This window comes from Brienomyrus brachyistius, chromosome 4 (genome assembly GCF_023856365.1).
Source record: "Brienomyrus brachyistius isolate T26 chromosome 4, BBRACH_0.4, whole genome shotgun sequence".
Classification (NCBI taxonomy): Eukaryota; Metazoa; Chordata; class Actinopteri; order Osteoglossiformes; family Mormyridae; genus Brienomyrus; species Brienomyrus brachyistius.
In genome coordinates, this window is record NC_064536.1 from 35,437,365 (window position 1) to 35,459,722 (window position 22,358).

The 22,358-nt window shown below is 54.5% G+C and overlaps 1 protein-coding gene across 5 annotated transcripts in view; it reads right to left on the reverse strand.

Annotated features, from left to right (window-relative positions):
- Window positions 1–22,358, reverse strand: part of LOC125740396 (connector enhancer of kinase suppressor of ras 2-like) — a 46,042-nt gene that overhangs the window by 12,349 nt on the left and 11,335 nt on the right. For 2 of the 5 annotated variants that reach the window (XM_049011368.1, XM_049011367.1), the window contains 11 exons: window positions 21,151–21,353; window positions 19,051–19,156; window positions 16,299–16,340; window positions 14,368–14,487; window positions 14,063–14,122; window positions 13,552–13,620; window positions 11,748–11,894; window positions 9,396–9,526; window positions 8,919–9,130; window positions 8,700–8,789; window positions 347–546 (listed from right to left, as the gene is read on the reverse strand). In XM_049011368.1, the coding sequence (XP_048867325.1) occupies window positions 347–546; window positions 8,700–8,789; window positions 8,919–9,130; window positions 9,396–9,526; window positions 11,748–11,894; window positions 13,552–13,620; window positions 14,063–14,122; window positions 14,368–14,487; window positions 16,299–16,340; window positions 19,051–19,156; window positions 21,151–21,353 (1,380 nt within the window). The remainder of the gene's footprint in view (window positions 1–346; window positions 547–8,699; window positions 8,790–8,918; window positions 9,131–9,395; window positions 9,527–11,747; window positions 11,895–13,551; window positions 13,621–14,062; window positions 14,123–14,367; window positions 14,488–16,298; window positions 16,341–19,050; window positions 19,157–21,150; window positions 21,354–22,358) is intronic. The other 3 variants (XM_049011369.1, XM_049011371.1, XM_049011370.1) reach the window with 3 other exon arrangements.

Here is a 22,358-nt window from a genome sequence, read left to right on the forward strand (position 1 = left end):
GGAGTGCATCAATACATCGCGATGTGCAATACTACTAATAATGTATAGAATATACACCGTTTCCTTCAGATAATCCATGGGCAGCACACCGGTGTCACATCATACCAGTGCATTTGACCAATCAGATGGTGGTATGCTCGGTATGGTTACACTTTCAGTCCTGCTTTTAAGCAGGGCCACGTCAGAGCGGGTAGAGCTTGGGTACGACTTGCATGATTTACAATGAAAAACCGTCAGTGTGCGGTACGGCTCAGTTCTTGGTAGCAGTGGAAAAGCACCAAGAGACAGAGACACAAAGGTGCAGACAGCGGCCGTTAGAGGGAGGCCTTGGTAGATGTGCTGGTACCTGGTAGAGGGAGGGTGAGTCCGGGCTGGGGGTGGACATAGACTCCTGCCTGCGCACCTCCATCTGAAGGGAGGGCAGCAGGGTGTAGCGCCCAGGGCTGCCACTCTTCTCGCCCTTGCGCTTCACACGCCGGCCGCTGCGGGTGTGGCGCTCCTCACTTGGCACCCGCTCCTCACTCACGTACCGCAACATTGAATTCTCTGGCAGGGGAAGATGGGAGGACTCACCAGAGGGCGCCACTTGTGTAAGGCACCTGCTACCCAGAGGGCGCCACCTTTGTAGGGCACCGCTCACCAGAGGGCGCCACCTCTGTAGGGCACCTGCTACCCAGAGGGCGCCACCTCTGTAGGGCACCTGCTACCCAGAGGGCGCCACCTCTGTAGGGCACCTGCTCACCAGAGGGCGCCACCTCTGTAGGGCACCTGCTACCCAGAGGGTGCCACCTGTTTAAGGCACCTGCTACCCAGAGGGCGCCACCTGTTTAAGGCACCTGCTCACCAGAGGGCGCCACCTCAGTAGGGCACCTGCTCACCAGAGGGTGCCACCTGTGTAAGGCACCTGCTACCCAGAGGGCGCCACCTCTGTAGGGCACCTGCTACCCAGAGGGCACCACCTGTTTAAGGCACCTGCTATCCAGAGGGCGCCACCTGTTTAAGGCACCTGCTCACCAGAGGGCGCCACCTCAGTAGGGCACCTGCTCACCAGAGGGCGCCACCTCTGTAGGGCACCTGCTACCCAGAGGGCGCCACCTATTTAAGGCACCTGCTCACCAGAGGGCGCCACCTCAGTAGGGCACCTGCTCACCAGAGGGTGCCACCTGTGTAAGGCACCTGCTACCCAGAGGGCGCCACCTCTGTAGGGCACCTGCTACCCAGAGGGCGCCACCTGTTTAAGGCACCTGCTACCCAGAGGGCGCCACCTGTTTAAGGCACCTGCTCACCAGAGGGCGCCACCTCAGTAGGGCACCTGCTCACCAGAGGGTGCCACCTCTGTAGGGCACCTGCTACCCAGAGGGCGCCACCTGTTTAAGGCACCTGCTCACCAGAGGGCGCCACCTGTGTAAGGCACCTGCTATCCAGAGGGCGCCACCTGTTTAAGGCACCTGCTACCTAGAGGGCGCCACCTCTGTAGGGCACCTGCTACCCAGAGGGCGCCACCTGTGTAAGGCACCTGCTACCCAGAGGGCGCCACCTGTGTAAGGCACCTGCTATCCAGAGGGTGCCACCTCTGTAGGGCACCTGCTACCCAGAGGGCGCCACCTCTGTAGGGCACCTGCTACCCAGAGGGCGCCACCTCTGTAGGGCACCTGCTACCCAGAGGGGCGCCACCTCTGTAGGGCACCTGCTACCCAGAGGGCGCCACCTGTGTAAGGCACCTGCTATCCAGAGGGCGCCACCTCTGTAGGGCACCTGCTACCCAGAGGGGCGCCACCTCTGTAGGGCACCTGCTACCCAGAGGGCGCCACCTGTGTAAGGCACCTGCTACCCAGAGGGCGCCACCTGTTTAAGGCACCTGCTCACCAGAGGGCGCCACCTCAGTAGGGCACCTGCTCACCAGAGGGTGCCACCTGTGTAAGGCACCTGCTACCCAGAGGGCGCCACCTCTGTAGGGCACCTGCTACCCAGAGGGCACCACCTGTTTAAGGCACCTGCTATCCAGAGGGCGCCACCTGTTTAAGGCACCTGCTCACCAAAGGGCGCCACCTCAGTAGGGCACCTGCTCACCAGAGGGCGCCACCTCTGTAGGGCACCTGCTACCCAGAGGGCGCCACCTGTTTAAGGCACCTGCTCACCAGAGGGCGCCACCTCAGTAGGGCACCTGCTCACCAGAGGGTGCCACCTGTGTAAGGCACCTGCTACCCAGAGGGCGCCACCTCTGTAGGGCACCTGCTACCCAGAGGGCGCCACCTGTTTAAGGCACCTGCTACCCAGAGGGCGCCACCTGTTTAAGGCACCTGCTCACCAGAGGGCGCCACCTCAGTAGGGCACCTGCTCACCAGAGGGTGCCACCTCTGTAGGGCACCTGCTACCCAGAGGGCGCCACCTGTTTAAGGCACCTGCTCACCAGAGGGCGCCACCTGTGTAAGGCACCTGCTATCCAGAGGGCGCCACCTGTTTAAGGCACCTGCTACCTAGAGGGCGCCACCTCTGTAGGGCACCTGCTACCCAGAGGGCGCCACCTGTGTAAGGCACCTGCTACCCAGAGGGCGCCACCTGTGTAAGGCACCTGCTATCCAGAGGGCGCCACCTCTGTAGGGCACCTGCTACCCAGAGGGCGCCACCTCTGTAGGGCACCTGCTACCCAGAGGGGCGCCACCTCTGTAGGGCACCTGCTACCCAGAGGGCGCCACCTGTGTAAGGCACCTGCTATCCAGAGGGCGCCACCTCTGTAGGGCACCTGCTACCCAGAGGGGCGCCACCTCTGTAGGGCACCTGCTACCCAGAGGGCGCCACCTGTGTAAGGCACCTGCTACCCAGAGGGCGCCACCTGTGTAAGGCACCTGCTATCCAGAGGGCGCCACCTCTGTAGGGCACCTGCTACCCAGAGGGCGCCACCTGTGTAAGGCACCTGCTATCCAGAGGGCGCCACCTCTGTAGGACACCTGCTACCCAGAGGGGCGCCACCTCTGTAGGGCACCTGCTACCCAGAGGGCGCCACCTGTGTAAGGCACCTGCTATCCAGAGGGCGCCACCTCTGTAGGGCACCTGCTACCCAGAGGGGCGCCACCTCTGTAGGGCACCTGCTCACCAGAGGGCGCCACCTCTGTAGGGCACCTGCTACCCAGAGGGCGCCACCTCTGTAGGGCACCTGCTACCCAGTGGGCACCACCTGTTTAAGGCACCTGCTACCCAGAGGGCGCCACCTGTTTAAGGCACCTGCTCACCAGAGGGCGCCACCTCTGTAGGGCACCTGCTACCCAGAGGGTGCCACCTGTGTAAGGCACCTGCTATCCAGAGGGCGCCACCTCTGTAGGGCACCTGCTACCCAGAGGGCGCCACCTCTGTAGAGCACCTGCTCACCAGAGGGCGCCACCTCTGTAGGGCACCTGCTACCCAGAGGGCGCCACCTCTGTAGGGCACCTGCTCACCAGAGGGCACCACCTCTGTAGGGCACCTGCTCACCAGAGGGCGCCACCTGTGTAAGGCACCTGCTATCCAGAGGGCGCCACCTCTGTAGGGCACCTGCTACCCAGAGGGCGCCACCTCTGTAGGGCACCTGCTCACCAGAGGGCACCACCTCTGTAGGGCACCTGCTACCCAGAGGGCGCCACCTGTTTAAGGCACCTGCTCACCAGAGGGCGCCACCTGTGTAAGGCACCTGCTATCCAGAGGGCGCCACCTGTGTAAGGCACCTGCTATCCAGAGGGCGCCACCTCTGTAGGGCACCTTCTACCCAGAGGGTGCCACCTGTGTAAGACACCTGCTACCCAGAGGGCGCCACCTCTGTAGGGCACCTGCTACCCAGAGAGCACCACTTCTATAGAAGACCTGCTCACCAGAGGGCGCCACCTCTGTAGGGCACCTGCTCACCAGAGAGCGCCACCTCTGCAGAATACCTGCTTACCAGAGGACACCACCTCTGTAGGGCACCTGCTCACCAGAGGGTGCCACCTCTGTAGGGCACTTGCTCACCAGAGGACGCCACCGCTGTAGGGCACCTGCTATCCAGAGGGCGCCACCTCTGTAGGGCACCTCCTACCCAGAGGGTGCCACCTGTGTAAGACACCTGCTACCCAGAGGGCGCCACCTCTGTAGGGCACCTGCTACCCAGAGAGCACCACTTCTATAGAAGACCTGCTCACCAGAGGGCGCCACCTCTGTAGGGCACCTGCTACCCAGAGGGTGCCACCTATGTAAGGCACCAGCTCACCAGAGGGCGCCACCTCTGTAGGGCACCTGCTACCCAGAGGGCGCCACCTCTGTAGGGCATCTGCTCACCAGAGGGCGCCACCTGTGTAAGGCACCTGCTCACCAGAGGGCGCCACCTCTGTAGAATACCTGCTCACCAGAGGGCGCCACCTCTGTAGGACACCACGTCTGTAGCAGACCTGCTCACTAGAGGGCACCACCTCTGTAGTAGACCTGCTCACTAGAGGTGCCACCTCTGTAGTAGACCTGCACACTAGAGGGCGCCACCTCTGCAGTAGACCTGCTCACCAGAGGACACCATCACCGTGTGGGACTTGCCCACCTTGGAGCACCACTTCTGTGTAAGAACTACCCACCAGGAAATACCACCTGTGTATAGGACTCCCTCACCAAGGCTCACTACCTCCATATGAGACTCTCCCACCAGGGGGTGCCACCTCCATGTAGGACTTGCCCATCAGTGGGTGCAACTTCTGCATAAGATCCGCTCACCAGGGGGCACCATCTCCATATGGGACTAGCCTACCAGAGGGCTTCACCTCCACCAAAGCCCTTCTTGCTCCACCCCATTGACCTCCAGTTAGTTGGCAACAGTAAAGGGGACACAGAACACCCCAGAGATCAGCTGTAGGAGTGTCATGACAACTTTGTATGCACACTCTGTCTTTGGGAAGTGCTCAGGCAGGCTGACAGATGAAGGCAAAGCAGTTTGGTGATAAGAATGCAATGTCCTTGCTGTTTGTGCACCTGATGGTTTCTAACAAGGCAGAGAGGGGGGGCAATCGAAAGGGAGAGAGACATCAGTATTTGTGTTTGTGTGTGTGTGTGTGTGTGTGTGTGAGTGTGTGTGAGTGTGTGTGTGTGTGTGTGTGAGTGTGTGTGTGTGTGTGTGTGTGTGTGGCTACGTCCATGCAGCAGGACAGCGGGTCAAAGCCATCACTGGTCAGAGATTCAGCCGTCACTCTGTACATTCAGCCATCCGGTCATGGAGATCCACAAGCTCACACTCAGGGCTGTCATGTATATGTAAACACAGGAGTCGTTCATGTGACCATACAGCACACCCCCAGGACTGGACCAATTCAGAGCTTAAAAATATCAAAAACTATGGAAAATTATAGAGACAAGTGGAAAAGCCTGAACTTACATAGACACTCACCAAAGGGAAACTGATGGGCCCCTCCCTGCTCACATATGCGGCACCCTCCAGAGATAATAGTAGCCATAACGGGCTAGGGTTCCTGCACCAGCTGAGGTGATAATTGGGGACTGCAAAGGAACATCTGCTCACCGTAGGATTATTTTTTCAGTGACAGTGCTATCCTCAGCTCTGTCCTCAGCACCATCCCCAGCCCTGTCCACAGCTCTGTTCTCAGCACCATCCCCAGCCCTGTCCTCAGCTCTGTCCTCAGCACCATCCCCAGCCCTGTCCTCATCTCTGTGTTCAGCACCATCCCCAGCCCTGTCCTCATCTCTGTGTTCAGCACCATCCCCAGCCCTGTCCATAGCTCTGTCCTCAGCACCATCCCCAGCCCTGTCTACCACTCTGTCCCCAGCACCATCCCCAGCCCTGTCCTCAGCTGTGTCCTCAGCACCATCACCAGCCCTGTCTACCACTCTGTCCGCAGCATCATCCCCAGCCCTGTCCTCAGCACCATCCCCAGCCCTATCCATAGCTCTGTCCACAGCACCATTCCCAGCCCTGTCCACAGCTCTGTCCTCAGCATCATCCCCAGCCCTGTCCTCATCTCTGTCCTCAGCACCATCCCCAGCCCAGTCCACAGCTCTGTCCTCAGCACCATCCCCAGCCCTGTCTACCACTCTGTCCCCAGCACCATCCCCAGCTCTGTCTACCACTCTGTCCTCAGCACCATCCCCACCCCTGTCCTCAGCACCATCCCCAGCCCTATCCCCAGCACCATCCCCAGCTCAGTCCACAGCTATGTCCTCAAGCACCATCCCCAGCCCTGTCCTCAGCACCATCCTCAGCCCTGTCCACAGCACGATCCCCAGCCCTGTCTACCACTCTGTCCCCAGCACCATCCCCAGCCCTGTCCTTAGCTGTGTCCTCAGTACCATTCCCAACCCTGTCTACCACTCTGTCCCCAGCACAATCCCCAGCCCTGTCCACTGATATGTCCTCAGCACCATCCCCAGTCCTGTCCACAGCACCATCCCCAGCCCTGTCCTCAGCTCTGTCCTCAGTACCATCCCCAACCCTGCCACAGCTCTGTCCTCAGCACCATCCCCAGCCCTGTCCTCATCTCTGTCCTCAGCACCATCCCCAGCCCTGTCCATAGCTCTGTCCACAGCACCATTCCCAGCCCTGTCCACAGCTCTGTCCTCAGCATCATCCCCAGCCCTGTCCTCATCTCTGTCCTCAGCACCATCCCCAGCCCAGTCCACAGCTCTGTCCTCAGCACCATCCCCAGCCCTGTCTACCACTCTGTCCCCAGCACCATCCCCAGCTCTGTCTACCACTCTGTCCTCAGCACCATCCCCACCCCTGTCCTCAGCACCATCCCCAGCCCTATCCCCAGCACCATCCCCAGCTCAGTCCACAGCTATGTCCTCAAGCACCATCCCCAGCCCTGTCCTCAGCACCATCCTCAGCCCTGTCCACAGCACGATCCCCAGCCCTGTCTACCACTCTGTCCCCAGCACCATCCCCAGCCCTGTCCTTAGCTGTGTCCTCAGTACCATTCCCAACCCTGTCTACCACTCTGTCCCCAGCACAATCCCCAGCCCTGTCCACTGATATGTCCTCAGCACCATCCCCAGTCCTGTCCACAGCACCATCCCCAGCCCTGTCCTCAGCTCTGTCCTCAGTACCATCCCCAACCCTGCCACAGCTCTGTCCTCAGCACCATCCCCAGCCCTGTCCTCATCTCTGTCCTCAGCACCATCCCCAGCCCTGTCCATAGCTCTGTCCCCAGCACCATCCCCAGCTCTGTCTACCACTCTGTCCTCAGCACCATCCCCACCCCTGTCCTCAGCACCATCCCCAGCCCTGTCCTCAGCACCATCCTCAGCCCTGTCCACAGCACGATCCCCAGCCCTGTCTACCACTCTGTCCCCAGCACCATCCCCAGGCCTGTCCTTAGCTGTGTCCTCAGTACCATTCCCAACCCTGTCTACCACTCTGTCCCCAACACAATCCCCAGCCCTGTCCACTGATATGTCCTCAGCACCATCCCCAGTCCTGTCCACAGCACCATCCCAGCCCTGTCCTCAGCTCTGTCCTCAGTACCATCCCCAACCCTGCCACAGCTCTGTCCTCAGCACCATCCCCAGCCCTGTCCTCATCTCTGTCCTCAGCACCATCCCCAGCCCTGTCCTCAGCTGTGTCCTCAGCACCATTCCCAGCCCTGTCTACCACTATGTCCCCAGCACAATCCCCAGCCCTGTCCACTGCTATGTCCTCAGCACCATCCCCAGTCCTGTCCTCAGCTCTGTCCCCAGTACCATCCCCAACCCTGCCACAGCTCTGTCCTCAGCACCATCCCCAGCCCTGTCCATAGCTCTGTCCTCAGCACCATCCCCAGCCCTGTCTACCACTCTGTCCCCAGCACCATCCCCAGCTCTGTCTACCACTCTGTCCTCAGCACCATCCCCACCCCTGTCCTCAGCACCATCCCCAGCCCTATCCACAGCACCATCCCCAGCCCTGTCCACAGCTCTATCCTCAGCACCATCCCAAGCCCTGTCCATAGCTCTGTCCTCAGCACCATCCCCAGCCCTGTCCACAGCACTGTCCGCAGCACCATCCCCAGCCCTGTCCTCAGCTCTGTTCTCAGCATCATCCCCAGCCCAGTCCTCATCTCTGTCCTCAGCACCATCCCCAGCCCTGTCCACAGCTCTGTCTTCAGTACCATCCCCAGTCCTGTCCATAGCTCTGTCCTCAGCACCATCCCCAGCCCTGTCCACAGCTCTGTCTTCAGTACCATCCCCAGTCCTGTCCATAGCTCTGTCCTCAGCACCATCCCCAGCCCTGTCTACAGCCCTGTCCCCAACCCTGTCCTAAGTTTTGTCCTCAGCACCATCCCCACCCCTGTCCTCAGCACCATCCCCAGCCCTATCCACAGCACCATCCCCAGCCCTGTCCACAGCTCTGTCCTCAGCACCATCCCAAGCCCTGTCCATAGCTCTGTCCTCAGCACCATCCCCAGCCCTATCCACAGCACCATCTCCAGCCCTGTCCTCAGCACCATCCACAGCCCTGTCCACAGCTATGTCCTCAGCACCATCCCCAGCCCTGTCCACAGCACTGTCCGCAGCACCATCCCCAGCCCTGTCCTCAGCTCTGTTCCCAGCATCATCCCCAGCCCTGTCCAAAGCTCTGTCTTTAGTTCCATCCCCAGTCCTGTCCATAGCTCTGTCCTCAGCACCATCCCCAGCCCTGTCCCCAACCCTGTCCTAAGTTTTGTCCTCCCATTAGGACGTCACACATCACTTCCGAAGCCATGCCTCTTGACTCGACTCACCTCTCCTGCCTTCTCTCTTCAGCTTGGCTGGATCCTCATAGTCCGGCACCCAGCTGTACTCCACAGGCATGGAGATGGGTCTTAACCGGCCTGAGGAGGAAACAGAAGCCCAAATAACCAATCAGGTCACATCGCTGTGGAATCACCACACTAATGAGGTGATGTATTCTGCTGAACTATCTCCATCTAGTGAAGCCAGGGGTCAGAGGTCAGCCATACCATAGGTGGGCGTGCCATCCCGGCGCCCAGGCGGGGTGCCCCGGCTCTTGTCATACTCATAGCAGTAGAGCATGGCCTCCTCCTCCCCCAGAGGGAAGCGCTTGCGATATTCCTGGTCCAGGAAGGAGTTGGGGGACTCAGAGCCCTTGGCAACTGGGATACCACCATGGTGACGGGACAGGTCATCCCCAGGCAGGTTACCCTGCTCGTCCCTGGGACGAGACACAGCAGGGTGTCATGGGCGGGGGGGCGGGAAGCACAAGGAATGAGGGGCAGGTAGTGGGAAATGCACAAGGTTGCATATTGTTGGAGAGGCATGGGAGGGAGGGGTAGGAAAGGCATGTGACAGAGGGGTGTGGTGTGGGAGGGGTTAATGGTGGGAGGGGCATGGTGTAAGAGGGCCATAGAGAGGGAGGTGTATGGGTGGGAGAGGCACAACCTAGAGGTAAACAAACCATTTAGTTGCCAAGGCACTACCTGGGTGTGTAGGGTTCTGCTGGCGGAGGGGGAATGAACAGGTCTTGCAGGGCAGAGTCTCGCTTGGAAGGGGTGCTGATGGTGCTAGTGGGCGTGGCAACACTGCTGGAGGGGCTCTTGGGAATGATGGGCTGAAGTTGGAGGCAAACATAAGCAGTTGAGTGAAGCACAGCAGATGACAGAACAGGAACCCTGACAGAAACTTAGAGCATCCGATACAAACGTAAGCAGTCGAGTGAAGCACAGGTGATGACAGGATGGGAGCGCTGACAGAAATCCAGAGCAGCTGAAACAGGCAGACTCAGTCGAGTGACACACAGTTGATGACAGAATGAGGGCACCAAGAGAAACCGAGAGCAGATAAGACAGGCATAAACAGTTGAGTGAAGCACAGTGGATGACAGGGTTGTAGCATTGACAAAAACCTTGAGCAGCTGAGACAGACATAAACAACCAAGTAAAGCACAGTGAATGACAGCACCAACAGAAACATTCCAGAGATGCTTAAATCAGATGGTCACTTATACATATTATGGCTACAGTAATTAATAAATCAAGCAACAATATATTAATATAGTGTGTTTTTACAATCTAAATGACAAAGTAGTAAAGCATTGTGCTGTGTGAGAGACACTTTAAAGGATTCCTGCAGAGAAGGTAATAACCCATTCAGGTTATTACCCCTCCACTCAGCTGAATGAAGAACATCCAGAACACGGTGGGTTATGCACACTGACCGTAGATACAAAGCATAGAGAATGGAGATTATAGATCAGACAGTCAAGCAATGTCCCTTTTGGTATTTCAAAGCTGGACCAGGGCCTTGTAGAGAGACAGGCGGCACAGGCACGGACTGCCTTATGTGCTTAGGTGGGTTCTGAGTAATCTACAGCTACGTTAAGAGGATAAAGGGCACTAAGGCTCTGTGTGATCATACTGCCTCCCCTGTCCTCCAAACCGCTGACAGCACAACCGCCCACAATAGAATAGAAAGCCTTTCTTGTTGTTGAGCAGTGAACAAGTATAAGGAAATGCACTCTTCATATATCCCATCATGCTCTCTGATTATACACACAGACACACACAGGTGAGAGCAAAGTTTGGAGTCAGAGTGCAGGGTTGGCCATATATTCATCACCCCTGGAGCAGTATTTGGGGTCTTACTTTCAGGGACATGTGTGATATGAACTCTCTGCCAGCTATGGGATTCAAAGTGGAAACCTATCAAACACAGAAGCCTAAACCACAGAGCCACACACGGCCCCAGTATACCCATAGTGCACCAGTGCACCCATGAGACCTCGATGGCTTGACTGGGTCCTTCGTCTGTCACTCACTGCCAGGTCTGTAGGGGGCTCCACCTTGGCAAGCCCAGTCACACAGACCCCTCACAATCCAGAAGCAATTTCATGGAAATGAAGACAATTGGATGGCCATCCAAAGTCAACAGCCCAGACTCATGCCTCGCTGTGGGTCCAGCAAATCAGAGACACCAAAATAGACTCCCTCTATGACAGAGGAATGACATCATACCAAAAATCCAGCCACTCCACGACGGAGGAATGACATTACACTGAAAAGCCAGCCCCCTCCACTACAGAGGATTTACATCACACCGAAAAGCCAGCCCCCTCCACAATGGAGGAATGACATCATACCAAAAAGTCAGCCCACTCCATAACAAAGGAATGACATCACACTGAAAAGCCAAGTGGAACTAAGTCCTACGCACACTGACTCACAGGAGAGGACAGTCCTATACACATTGACTCAACTCTCAGAGTAACAGACAGGCTGCTTGTACAGGGGACTTAATTCTGAACACACTGACTCACTGGAGAGAGATAAGTCAAGTTCACAGTGACTCACTTAGAAGTGAGACATATACAGTGACCGATCTCACGAGAGGAGTTCAAAACCCATTAATTTAAGACAGAGGTCTTAAATATGAGTCATACACACAGTGCATGACACAGGGCAGTCGTAGTTGCAGTGACTCACCCAGGCCAGGGGAGTCAAAGATGCAATGACTCACCCAGAACAGGGGAGTCATACAGGCAGTGACTCACCCAGAACAGGGGAATCATACACATAGTGACTCACCTAGGATAGAGGAGCCACACAGACAATGACTCACCCAAGAGAGGGGAGTCACACACGCAGTGACTCAGCCTATGGAGAATGGAGTCTCACAGAAAATTGCTCTCATTCGTAACAGAGAGATGACTCCTAGAAAAACTGGCCAGTGAGGCGGGAGTCAGCGTGGGCGGGGCCCCAAGTGAGCGAGCAAGTCGCAGCAGTAAGGGCACGGCCTGTGACGTGGCTTGTGGGGTGCGCGGCTGCACTGCCTACCTGCAGGGCCAGCGGCTTCCATCGCATGTTCTTTAGCAAGGCGGGAGCTGCACCCAGAGTGCTCTGGGGCCGCTTTTTCAGAGTCAGCAACACACCGCTGGGATCCGCACGCAGAGAGCTCACCAAGTTCCTCAACTGCCAGCCCACCTACAGCAACCGACAGGCACAGAGTCAACACACACACAGAAAGCCCACCTATGCAACTGACAGGCACAGGGTCACACACACAGAAAGCCCATCTATGCAACTGACAAGCACAGGGTCACACACACACACCCACACAGAAAGCCCATCTATGCAACTGACAGGCACGGGGACGCACACACACAGAAAGCCCATCTATGCAACTGACAAGCACAGGGTCACACACACACACACACACACACACACACACACACAGAAACCCCATCTATGCAACTGACAAGCACAGGGTCACACAAACACACACACACACACACACACACACAGAAAGCCCATCTATGCAAATGACAGGCACAGGGTCACATACAGAAAGCCCACGTATGCAACTGACAAGCACAGGGTCTCACACATACACACACACACACACTCACACACACAGAAAGCCCACCTATGCAACTGAGGGCACAGGGTCACCCACACAGAAAGCCCACCTATGCCACTGACAAGCACAGGGTCACACACACACACACACACACACACAAAAAGCCCACCTACGCAACTGACAAGCACAGGGTCTCTCACACACACACACACACACACACACACACACACAGAAAGCCCACCTATTCAACTGATAGGCACAGGGTCACACACACACACACACACACACACACACACACACACACACACACACAGAAAGCCCACCTATGCAACTGACAGGCACAGGGTCACACACACACACACACACTCACACACACAGAAAGCCCATCTATGCAACTGACAAGCACAGGGTCACACACACACACACACACACACACACACACGCACACACAGAAAGCCCATCTATGCAACGGACAGATAGACAGACACACACACAGACACACAGACACACACACACATGGCTGCAGTACATTTACATACATACACACTCACAAACAGACTGAGATGGGCTGGATTTTTGGTGGCACTTCTGGGTGGCATTTGCGTGTGAGCATCTGAGTGTGCGCGTCAGTAGGGGGCGGGGATACTGGGGGTCTGTCCCCGCCCTCTAATTTAAGCCTTTTTAATTACTAACTAATCAATTAAAAAGAACAGGTATGAAAGTAGCAGTTCGTCCTGATTCTAGGGGGCGCCCACACTTTCGGAAGCTTTTTCACAGACCAAACCGTCTCTGGCACTAGGCAGGTGCTACATACCCCCCATGCCCCATCACACTGCTCTGTAGAAGACGCCAGTAACAAACTGAGACAGCTCAAGTCCTGGTCACCAATGCCTTACGCTGAGCCGTATGGAAACAATCGCAAGAGCCCCGACTGCGATGAGAACGCTCAGGTTCCCATACAGCACTGACCAGGATCAACGGCACAGAACAGCAGCCAGGCAACCCAGTCCAGGAGGCCCGCAGTCGACATGGCCCAGTAACACCCGCCCCAGTGGCACACTCCAGTGACAGACTCTCTTAGTTTGAGACTAAGCAGAACTTAGCATGGCCTCCCCAGCTTCGAAACGTACTCTCACAAGCTCAGCAAGAGATTCATACAAGAGATTCATACAGCACACACCCTGTACTGCCCACCGCTGACTGCAGGGGGCACCAGGACAGCCTGCAGAGATAGGAGCAGTAGCAGCAATGCAGAAATGGCGCGGCGGCTGATGTACGCACCACAGTCTGTTGGTTCACCTGAATGACTTCGTCGCCCGCATGGATCTTCTTGCACCGATCAGCAGGAGACTGGAGAGACACCAGAACACGCAATCTACATAATCCACAATACATCAACAGACACACGCCATCCACACCCACACCATCTACATAATATACAGTACAAGACATCTGCAGACACACACATCTACATAACATATAGTAAAGTACATCTACACACACAATCTACAGTTATATAAACTACAGTACAATACATCAACGGACACACTCATCTACACACACAGCAACATAACTGACAGTAAAGCATATCTACACACATCTAAATAAACCACAATACATCTGCAAGTACATGCATCTACATAACTTACAGTAAATCACATCGACAGACACCATCTACATGTACAATCGACATAAACTACAGTACAATACAATACATTTACATAGCTTTATAGCTGACAGTACATCTACACACACACACCATGTACATATACAGAAGACATAAAGCTCTTACCCCTTCAGTCGTCCCTGTGATGACATGGAGGCCATCATATGTAGATTTTATATACATGCCCTGTGGGACAGAGACAGTATTAGCAAAAGTCCATAGTTAAAGCGTGCACGCACACACACACATACACACACACACACACACACACACACACACACACACACAGACTGAACCCAGCTCCTTAACTCCATTGCTAGCTTTACAAGTCATTGCAAACATCAGTGATCCACTGCTCTCACCCACAAGTGCCTTGACACCAGCACATCCCATGCATCTCAACATGCACTGCTTCTGCTCCCTGGTCTTACCAGTCCATCTGTGGGCTTGATGTTGGACAGCTGGACCACCTCCAGGTGGGCGGACTGAGAGACCACAGGGTCAGAGGACAGGGATATGATGTGGTCGCAGACCCCAGACAGCGTCTTACACTAAGGAGACACACACACATCAGCCCTTAAACAGCATAAACCACATCTCAGCAGAGAGCGCCTAGACCACCATAACAACATCAGTACATAAACATCCTGACAATACGATGAACATGCCCTGCAACACTACAGGGAGATACCAACACACAGCATCCTATCTAGGAACTGCTGTACATTCAGGACTCCGCACCACCACCCCACCCCACCTGCTCTCACGCGTCACCATCACCTCGAAGTTCAGTCTAGTAGTGACCCACTACACCAATGTACTGATCTGGACATTTTGATGCAAAACATCAAAGGCTGGGTCATTAGCTATCATGCCATCTGGTGGCCAGTCATTGTCACTGCCCTACCCTGCAGACCTTTAAAACAAGGGGTCCATTACAGGCGTGGGGGTCATGGAGCAGGGGCTAGGCTGAGAGTGAGCAATAAGGTTTGTGAGAGCAGTGGCCAGAGTGAACAGTGGGTTTTAATCACTGCTGCCGATGGTGTGGCCAATGAAGTGTAACCAGGAAGAAGCAGCCGTTAGCCTCCTGCCGCCAACCTTCAACCACCAGCTGGATGCAGGGCGTGAGGATGCGAGGAACAAGCAAGGGCCCAAGAGCAACAGAGCTGAGCGGTGAGGCCCAAAGAGCAAGCAGCCTGGCAGAGAGAGTCTCTGTGCAGATGGATCACTGATCTCCAGCAGGCTACTTGCCAAGGCTGAGAAAGGCTGAATCGGAGCCACCATAACCAGCAAGGTGGTTTCAGAGGCCAGACACTCCCATCCTAATGCTGGTCCTGCATCTTCCTCCCCCTGTGTAAAGCAAGTCATGTCTCTTCCTGCCCCAATGTAACGCTGGTCTTGCCTTTTCCTGCCCCTATGTAACGCTGGTCCTGCCTCTTCCACCCCCTGTGTAAAGCCAGTCATGTCTCTTCCTGCCCCTGTGTAACGCTGGTCCTGCCTCTTCCTGCCCCTATGTAACGCTGGTCCTGTCTCTTCCTCCCCCTGTGTAAAGCAAGTCATGTCTCTTCCTGCCCCTGTGTAACGCTGGTCCTGCCTCTTCCACCCCCTGTGTAAAGCCAGTCATGTCTCTTCCTGCCCCTGTGTAACGGTGGTCCTGCCTCTTCCTGCCCCTATGTAACACTGGTCCTGCCTCTTCCACCCCCTGTGTAAACCCAGTCATGTCTCTTCTTGCCCCTGTGTAACGCTGGTCTTGCCTCTTCCACCCCCTGTGTAAAGCCAGTCATGTCTCTTCTTGCCCCTGTGTAACGCTGGTCCTGCCTCTTCCACCCCCTGTGTAAAGCTAGTCATTTCTCTTCCTGCCCCTGTGTAACGCTGGTCCTGCCTCTTCCTGCCCCTATGTAACGCTGGTCCTGCCTCTTCCACCCCCTGTGTAAAGCCAGTCATGTCTCTTCCTGCCCCTGTGTAACGCTAGTCTTGCCTCTTCCTCCCCCTGTGTAACGCTGGTCATGTCTCTTCTTGCCCCTATGTAATGCTGGTCCTGCCTCTTCCACCCCCTGTGTAAAGCTGGTAATGTCTCTTCTTGCCCCTATGTAACGCTGGTCCTGCCTCTTCCTGTCCCTGTGTAAAGCCAGTCATGTCTCTTCCTGCCCCTGTGTAATGGGAGGGAGTCCTCCAGCACAGTGTGACATGGAGGATGGTCTCCATGACACCAGCTGGCTGCGGGAACACCGAAAGCAGCCCCTGTTCCCCAGGAAGACTTTGACCTCATTTACTGTAACAGGCTGCTTGGTCGTTTTTGTGAAGGCAGGAGGGTTCACTCCCAGCAAGAGTGTCTCCCCCATTTCCACAGTGAAATACTCACCACATGCAGGATTTTGTTCTCTGTTTCATACACAGTACAATCCTAAAAACAGAGAGAGGGAGAGAGGGTGAGAAAGGCCAGTCAACAGCTGCTCTGCTTGAAGCAGGATCACAGAGCAACGGCATCCTCTGCATACGTAACAATTATATTACTGATCATTGCTTAGTGAATTCACCTGCAGGAAGCAGAGTCTCTGAGATAGACAACTTGGAAAAGGCACATGCCCACCGCGAGCAGTCAGGGATCATCCCCACGGGAAAAACACCATCACAATCCAGCCGCCATCCTGCTGTTGTCACGGTTACATGCCATGTGTGCAGTGCTGAAGCCCCATTCCAAATCCGGTCCAAACCCAAATACAGACAAATAAGACATTCAAAACCTCAAACCTGACATAACAATAATTACATGGTATCATTTGGGAAAAGATGCCATCATTATCTGTTATCACTTCATAACTCCGGGCTGACAGATGACAGATTTCTCTGGCAGATGCTGGTGCCACATCTGGACCCAGGCAGCACCGCATCATCAGACTGCACCACATCACCAAGCTGTGCAGTGTCACTATGCAGTACTACATCCCTATGCAGCACCACATCACTATGCAGTATCACATCACCATCCTATGCCTCCTCACCATGCAGAGCTGCATAACCATGCTGTGCCACATAATTAGGTTGCACTGCATCACCACACCGTGTCATGTCACTAGTCTGTGCTACATCACTATGCAGCACCGCATTACCACCCTGCACCACATCACCAAGCTGCACCACATGACTATGCAGCACCGCATTACCACCCTGCACCACATCACCAAGCTGCACCACATGACTATGCAGCACCGCATTACCACCCTGCACCACATCACCAAGCTGCACCACATGACTATGCAGCACCGCATTACCACCCTGCACCACATCACCATATCATCATTCAGTGGCCATCAGGACTCATCACACCGGCTGCATTCCCTGGGCACTCAGGACTGGCTGCTCTTTTTAACAACTGCATCATGACAGTTCATTGTTTGATCCTTCATTGCCCTTTTGCTTATTGTGGCTTGGACATGGAGTCCTTCATGAGGACCATCATCATCATCACACCCCGTAGCTCATCTCCACCGCTGCTGATTGCCAGCGGGGCTGGACTGGTAAAACCAGATCCCAGAGACAGATCATGACTGCACTGATGGTCAGTGACAGTCCCCGACAGCACTGATGATCAGTGACAGCCCCCAACAGCACTGATGGTCAGTGACAGTCCCCGACGGCACTGATGGTCAGTGACAGCCCCCGACGGCACTGATGGTCAGAGACAGCCCCCGACGGCACTGATGATCAGTGACAGCCCCCAACAGCACTGATGGTCAGTGACAGCCCCCAACAGCACTGATGGTCAGAGACAGCCCCCGACGGCACTGATGGTCAGTGACAGCCCCCGACGGCACTGATGGTCAGTGACAGCCCCCGACGGCACTGATGGTCAGAGACAGCCCCCAACAGCACTGATGGTCAGAGACAGCCCCCGACAGCACTGATGGTCAGTGACAGCCCCCGACAGCACTGATGGTCAGTGACAGCCCCCGACAGCACTGATGGTCAGTGACAACCCCCGACAGCACTGATGGTCAGAGACAGCTTCTGATGGCACTGACAGTCTGGGACAGCTCCCAGCAGCAATGGCAGTCAGAGACGTCGCCTCACCACACTGTAAATCAGTGACAGCCCCAACCACATTTAGTGACAGTCCTGACCACACCGAGGGTCAGAGACAGGCTCCCAACAGCAATGATGGTCAGTGACAGCTCCTGACCACACTAATGGTCAGAGACGGCTCCAGACCAAACTCATGGACTGAGACAGCTCCTAACTATACTGTGGATAATTGAGGCTCGATTGGTCAGCTCCTCTGCACGACAAACCTCCACGACACCCCCCTGCGAGGAACACAGCCCCATGTAGTGACGCAGTGACCCATTTCGGGGCTCCTGTAACGTCCTGTAACGTTTGCTGCTCTATAAAAGACCAGCAGGAGGAGTAGGATTCCCCACAGGCTTCATTCAGATCACACAGATCCCTGGCCTGGAAACACACATTTCAGCCCCACTGATGACGAATATGGTGAACATGGTGATAGTGATGACAATGGTGATGATGGTGGTGAGGATGGTGATTACAATGATGAAAGTGAAGATGATAAAAATGTGGTTGGTGGTGATGATGATGAGGATTGTGATGGCGAAGATTATGGTGCTGATGATGATAGTATAGATGTGAGGATGATGATGAAGGTGATATGAGGATGGTGATGATGATGGTGAGGATGATTATGATGATATTCGTGATAATTATGGTAAGAACTGTGATAACAAAGAATATGGTGCGGATGATGATAGTAAAGATGATGACGAAGATGATGGTGAGGATGGTGATGATGGTGAAGATAATTATGATGATGGTGATGAGGTGGATGGTGAGGATGATGATGGTGGTGATCATGATAATAATGATGATGGCGATGATGATGAAGAGGACGGTGATGACTGTGATTGTGGTGCTGATGATGAGGATGATGATGATGGTGAGGATGATATTGTATTCCCTGATATATACAGTAAGTGTGGATTTGAGGGTCTATGGTTCTATTTGCTGCTGTGTGACTCCATTTGAGAGCAGTTCCTCAGGTCATGCCAGCATTAAGATTAGGGATAGGGTTTGGGTTAGGATTAAACGAGTGTGAGGGTTACCTGTTGCACGATGGTGGTGAGCTCCAGGCACAGCTGAATGACACTGTTCCGGGTCACTGAGTAATCTGTTACTGCAGCAAAGGGAGATCTGAAAAACAGGTAGCACCTGAGATAAACCATTAGGTCATTCTTTACTCGGACCACTCCCGATAAACAGTGGGAGCTCTTTCTAACATGAATGACAGGAGCATCTTCCAATAGAAAACCAACACCCTGCCCCTCTTGCTTAAACAGGATGTGACTGGAACATTTGTTGGACATGGCCGCAGCGCTTTATGTAACCATCTTATTAAACCTGCAGGCAGGGGTTATTCTCACATTCAAGCTTTTTCCACTCACATGCTGAGCTGGAGCCTTCTTATAAAAACTGGCTTGCAGGTATTTTTCCACTAACTGTGTATGCAGGCTCCATGGGAAGGGGGGAGGCAGCCGTGCTGGGGCCCATTGTGTGTTACAGAAGTAATATAGCTTATAACCAGTAACAGCAAATGTGGCAGACAGAGACAAAGACAGACAGTCAGTCAGTCAGACACACAGGCAGACAGACAATCAGACAGGCAGACAGACAGACAGACAGGGTGACAGACAGTCAGTTAGACACACAGGCAGACAGAGGACAGGCAGGCAGACAGACAGGCAGACAAACAGACAGACTGACAGTCAGTCAGACAGACAGGCAGGCAGGCAGACACACAGGCAGACAGAGGACAGGCAGACAGACACACAGGCAGACAAACAGACAGACAGACAGACAGACAGAGGACAGGCAGGCAGACAGATAGGCAGACAGACAGAGTGACAGACGGCTTTCTTGATATAACTGGGTAAATTAAGCATGACAGATAAACCAGAAAATGACACTGCAATGAAAATCTTAACACGAGCCATAAGGAAACATCTACTGAGGTAGAACACCAAAGAAAAGAAATGAATAAACTGGAAAGAAACTAAACAAACCACAGGTTCGCATAAAGTCCTTGCAGTGGGGACATGATTCATTTATATGAAAGGAGCAGAATTTGGCACACAGACAGGGCAGTAGAGCGAACCAAACACACACGGTGCCCGGGGGTGGGGCAGGAAGGGGCCCCAGTGGAGGCAGGGTGCCAAGCACATTCACAGCACATGGCAAGACCATTGGACAGGGAGACCACACCCACCCCATCACAAGCGACTCCAGGAACAGTGAAATGCAGACAGGGCAGACGGTCACAGGAAAGGCAGACAAACAGACGCGTTTATGTAAGCTTTACTCTTACTCATCTTCCGTTTGCTGCGCGACTGCTTAGGAGGATTATGTAAGAGAGCCAACATACTTGCCTCAGTGCGGCCTGGCGCACAATTTGCACACGGCTCTCTAGTGCCTCACAGGGGATTATGGGTAATCCATGGGAAAAGTAACCTGCCATATTGTCCATTTGAGTTGGAAGAAGACTGAGAAAGGCTGTTGATTGAGTAAGGAAAAAAGTCTCCTGCTGAAGAAGTACCATGACTTTGCTCATCTCAAACTCTCAACACTAGCTGCCATTCTGCTCCTTGACTGGAAGGAAGGTTCTGTTTCACCACTTGTCCACCAAAACAGACCTGAGGTTCCAGCACCTCAACTGAGGTCTTGGCCAGACGAACATCAATCTGCAGAAACCGTGGGCTTCAGGAGCAGCATGAGAATCTGGGGCCTACAGCCTGATGACCCTAAAGCCGATTGTGACTCACCTGTCCCCCCCCCCCCCCACACCTGTTAGAGCACCCCCCAACAGCCCATTACAGTTAAGCAATTAACTCTCCAATGTCATTATAATCCTAAACCCAAAACTAATTGGGGTTAATCCAGGAGTTGCCAAGCTGTGACGCACACAGGTGTGTGCATGTAAAACGCATAGGAGATGGGGGCTCATGCTAATGCTAACCCTGTTCACAGGCTCTGAATGCATTGGGGTGGGCACTGGCCTAGATTCTGCTCAGCATAGGGACAGAGTCACACTGGAAATGTGTCACTGTGTTACTCAGATGCTGGGAAGATAGTGCACCCGCGTCACTCAGCAGTACCATACCGCCATGCTGCTGTGCTGTCGCGTCGCCGCGCCGTGTGGCAGCACCAACCTGTCCAGCCAGGCCAGCAGACTCTTGGCAGCGCCGATGAGGTCCACCACGGACGTCAGGAAGTCGTTGGGCAGCTTGCGTGCGCTGCGCCCGTCATAGTGGCCGCTGCGCCGCCGGCCCGTGATGAAGTTCTGCAGGTTCTTGGCTGAAGCATTCAGCTTGTGGGACAGCGTCTTCAGGTTCTCTGTCTCCAGCCCGTAGTTCTGGGGTGCATTGGGAGGGGCACATGCTAAAAATATGCCGCACATGCAAGCATCCCACCTTCAAGATGCCACAACAACATTGCCTCCCCTGGGAACATTGACCGCCTGTTACCAACAGAATAGCTTCAGTGACCCAGTGGGACCAGCACCTTCTGATTGGGCCCCTGAGCTGCGGGAGCAGGCGTATGCATATCCCTGAGGATGGGGAGCACAGCTGAGAGGTTAGGAAGGCCGACTGACAGTTTTCCTAATCTCACTGAGGGCATACAGCCCTGTGGGAGCAAGACCAGGCCAAGCCAGAGGGACAAGCTCCAGAAGAGAGGGAAGACAGAGGAGGAAAGGGCAGCAGAGGGAGGAAAAAACAGGCAGAGACAGAGGGAGAGGCCAGGAGTCCCCGGGCTTTTAATGATGAGGAAATTATCTCCCTTCCCTGCTTGGATGAACCAGCCCAGCAGCAGTGCAGAGGTAATAAGAAGAGAGAGATCTGGAAACAGGCAGCAGCCATAGCGGCACCCGGAAGCCAATATCAATTATGCACATTTAGTATTATAATAATAACTCAGAATAGGCTATAATAAGCTGTTAATAACCTGAAGCAATAAGTGAGCTGGGCATTTGAAGCCATGAAAATAACAGTCAAAAAATAAATTGGGAATATTGTAAGAAATCGGCTGGCCAGTCGAGGAGATGGTTGGGCCTGTTTTCAAGATAATGGTTAGGCCACGGGGCAAAGAACCAATTGGAACACAGGATGTGAAAAGCTTTCCTGAAGGACTCAGTCAAGTAACATTCAACCGTTCATTATGAGCAGAATCAGCTAAAAAAGGAGGACCAGAAGGAGGACCTCAGCCAACTACCCCGAACCGAGTAGGGAAGGTATGTAATGTGTGCAGTGGTGCTTTATCAATATTAGTTTAGGCGTACATAAGTGATTCGGACTCTGTCTGTGTGTACGGGCATGTTTCCTGTATTGAGTATAAGGCTAGATGACAGAGCCCTCCAATG